This window comes from Equus asinus, chromosome 10, assembly GCF_041296235.1.
Source record: "Equus asinus isolate D_3611 breed Donkey chromosome 10, EquAss-T2T_v2, whole genome shotgun sequence".
In the NCBI taxonomy this organism is placed as follows: Eukaryota; Metazoa; Chordata; class Mammalia; order Perissodactyla; family Equidae; genus Equus; species Equus asinus.
This window is the reverse complement of record NC_091799.1, coordinates 52,676,430-52,680,009: the sequence shown is the minus strand read 5'-3', so window position 1 is coordinate 52,680,009 and position 3,580 is coordinate 52,676,430. Positions and strand designations below refer to the sequence as shown.

Genomic DNA, 3,580 nt, shown 5'->3' with positions numbered 1-3,580 from the left:
CCAGGTAAATGGACTTTTAGTTCACAAATTATTGGATCATGGGGGAAACATTCCATCCTGATGAAGAAGACTGCATCACCCAGAGATTTTGGACTCTAAATGCATCCGCTGGACAGGACTTCAGGTTGCCTTCTTCAGGGCGGGCTGTCAGTGGATTCTATGGGTGGGAAGAAGCATGCTTCCATGTATTTGGTGGTTTGAGGGATGGAAGGTGGACTTCTGGCTTTCCACAAAAATCTACTCTTTCCTTCTTCTGTAATGATAGAATCGCAGCCTGGCCACATGGCTGACCACCTACACCACAGTTCCCAGCCTCTCTTGCCGCTGGGCAAAACCCAGTGTGGAATGTGAGAAGTATGTGGGGCTTCAAGATCGTGGGCTTGCCTCCCCTGTGCTCTCTTACTATTTATTTTTGTAATCTAGAGTTCGCAGCTTCAATCTTGTAGACAAGAATAATGTCCTGGGAAATGGGCAAGAAATAAGACATAAGGGGTCTGAGTCTCTGAACGACAGAAAGGAGCAGAGTCGCCCACTGACCTAGACTCTGTTATATGAGAGAGAAATGAACTTCTATCTTTCTTGAGCCATAACTCTTTTAGTTTTTTTTTAAAGCAAATATTATAGGTTGAATTATATCCTCTCCCCAAATTTATATGTTGAAGTCCTACCCCCCAGTATTTCAGAATGTGACCTTATTTGGAAATAGGACTGTTTTGGATATAATAGTTAAGACGAGGCCATACTGGAGTAGGGTGGGCTCCTAATCCAAGATAGCTGGTGTCCTTATAGAAAGGGGACATTTGGAGATAGACATGCACACAGGGAGGATGCCTTGAAAGATGAAGGCAGACATCTACAAGTCAAGGGACACCAGAGATGGCCAGCAAACCACCACAAGTTAAGGGAGAGGCATGGAACAGATTCTCTCCCAGCCTCAGAGGGGACCAACCTACTGACACCTTGATTTCATACTTCTGGTCTCCAGAACTGAGACAATACTTTTCCATTATTCAAGCCACCTGGTTTGTTGTATGTTACAGGAGCCCTAGGAACCTATTACAGCAAGTAAGCTCTTCATCCTGAGTAATACAGAAGTTGATACAAGAAGTGGGGTGCTGCCAACACAAAAATGGAAAATCAGTTTCATTAGCTTAGTGACCTGGTGGTAAGGGCACAAATATTGCAAGCGGGAAAGCTGGTGACTCTCACTATGCCAAATAAGGACATTTGGTAATACTGTCACTGTGATAACCTGGAAGACAGATCGTGTCTACTCACCCTGTGTTTCTAGAAGTGAATGGGAGAGCTAGAACGTCACTATGAGGTGGCAAGGAATTACAAGGAAGAGCTGATCTTAGACAGGAATTGGCCACTTTTCAGAATCAGAAACATCACAAGATTGGAAGAGCTTCCTGTCCCCCAAAACAGTATAGGCAGGGCCCTCGCCTCCGCCCAAGGCTATTGTTTCAGATGACCATTAACTGAGAGTGACAAAGATGAAGGCTTCAAGGAAGTGAATACTGCAAATTAAATAGACACAAGAGCTCTGGCTTGGAAAGAACATTGGATGTGGTTCCTATGAACAGAACTAACTAGAAGCAACTAGACCAGATGCCAGCTAAGTTCTTTGAAGGTACTATGCTGCTAAAGAAACCAAGAATTCAGTCTGGAAAATCTTATGACTTTTGAGCATTTGCATTTGTGTCTCTTGGTTATAACTGCTTAATCTGAACCTTAACCCACAGTGGGACTTGAATCCTGGTCTCTCTGGTTTCTGGAGCACTTCCTTCTAACCATGATTGTTCTTCAGGCTGCAGCATAAGCACCACAAGGTCAGGGATTTTGTTTGTTCCCTGCTGGACCTCAGCCCTTAAAAGCATGCCTAGAATGGAATACTACTCAACAAATAGCTGTTGGAAGGGTGGAGTAATAAACAAATGAGCCGAAAGTGATGCGAAAGAGATATCTAAGATTGAGACTACGCAGGGAAATTCAGGACAGATGGGCACTGCATTTGGATGCTCAGAAGTTCCAGTGCTGTGGTCACTGCATAAAAACTGGCCTCTTGCTGATGAGGGCCCCCAAGGCGCTCTTCATGTCGTTGTTGCGTAGGCTGTAGATGAAGGGGTTCAGCATGGGAGTGACCACACTGTACATGACCGCAGCAGCTGTGTCCTTCTGGGCCGTGTGGGAGGACGTGGGGTTGAAATAAACCCCAATGAGCGTCCCGTAGAACAGAGACACCACACAGAGATGAGAGCCACAGGTGGAGAAAGCCTTCCGCTTGCCTCTCGTGGATGGGATCCTCAGCACAGCGGCAAAGATGTGTGTGTAGGAGACCAAGATGCCCACGAAGGGGGCGATGACAGAAAGGGCACCCACAGTGTACACCATTGCATTGTTGAGAAAGATGTCGGAGCAGGCCAGCTTCAGCAGAGGGCTGAGGTCACAGAAGAAATGGGGGACCCGGTTGTGGGAGCAGAATGAGAGGCGGGTCAGTAATACTGTGTGAGTCAAGGCATTCCCGAAGGCTGCAGTCCAGGATGCCGCCACCAGGTGGCCACAGAGCTGCGGTGTTACAGATGTGGCATAGTGCAGAGGGTGACATATGGCTGCATAGCGATCGTAGGCCATGGCAGTCAGCAGGAAGCTGTCGATGCCAGCAAACCAGATGAAGAAGAAGATCTGGGTCAGGCAGCCTGCAGAAGGGATCCCTTTGTGTCCTGACACGTGGTTGGCCAGCATCTTGGGGATGGTGGTGGAGGTGAAGCAAATGTCCACGAAGGCCAGGTTGGCCAGGAAGAAGTACATGGGAGTGTGGAGTTGGATGTCGCTGGTGATGACCAGGACGATGAGCAGGTTCCCCAGCCCTGTGACCAGGTACACGCTCAGGAAGAGTATAAACAGAAGCTGCTGTTGTTTGGGGTCCTCTGAGAGGCCCAGGAGCAGGAACTCAGAGACCCAGGTGAGGTTTGCCCCTTCCATGGCCATCCTGCGTCAATCAGAAAGGAAACAGAGGAGCTGTCCATGGTCCTGGCCAAGCACCCCGCCCCTCCCCCGCTCCCCCCCTCCCCCGCTCCCCCCCTCCCCCGCCCCCATGGCGCCCTGGATCTCAGCTCCTCTGGTTAGTTCGGACATTCATCAATTCTTCCCACTCTCTCCTGCAACAGGATCCCTCCACTCATTTGCTGCATCATTGCCATCAGTGGACACACCATTCATTCCCCACAGGCCCCCTGCAGGGTGTCACCTGCAGCTTGGTACACAGCTCCCAAGTACGCTGACCATTTCTCACCTCCACCACCCACATCTCTATGCCCCAGGCTTTGTCTGGCTACAGGAGGAAGCTCAGCCTGCACACAGGGTAAAGAGGAAGCGCTGGGAGTTGACACCCCCGGGAGTGAACTTGGGCCAATGAGGAACAGGGCTCGTTGGGTGAATCCCCTGACCTTAGCACTCCTGAGTGGGGCAGTTCTGGGGTGTGCGCTCCAAGGGGTCCCTATAAGGATCACCCCTCAGTTGCCTGGAGCAGGGAGCTTCTTATCCACACCTCCCTTCCCCAAATGCCCATTGGGTCTCC

At 49.9% G+C, this 3,580-nt stretch overlaps 1 protein-coding gene across 1 annotated transcript; it reads right to left on the bottom strand.

The window, feature by feature from the left end:
* Positions 1–2,043: 2,043 nt before the first annotated feature.
* On the bottom strand, positions 2,044–2,985 carry LOC106846888 (olfactory receptor 1f45-like). The gene has a single exon (XM_014865941.3). It carries the CDS (start codon positions 2,983–2,985, stop codon positions 2,044–2,046), a length of 942 nt encoding a protein of 313 aa, XP_014721427.3.
* Between the last annotated feature and the right edge of the window lie 595 nt (positions 2,986–3,580).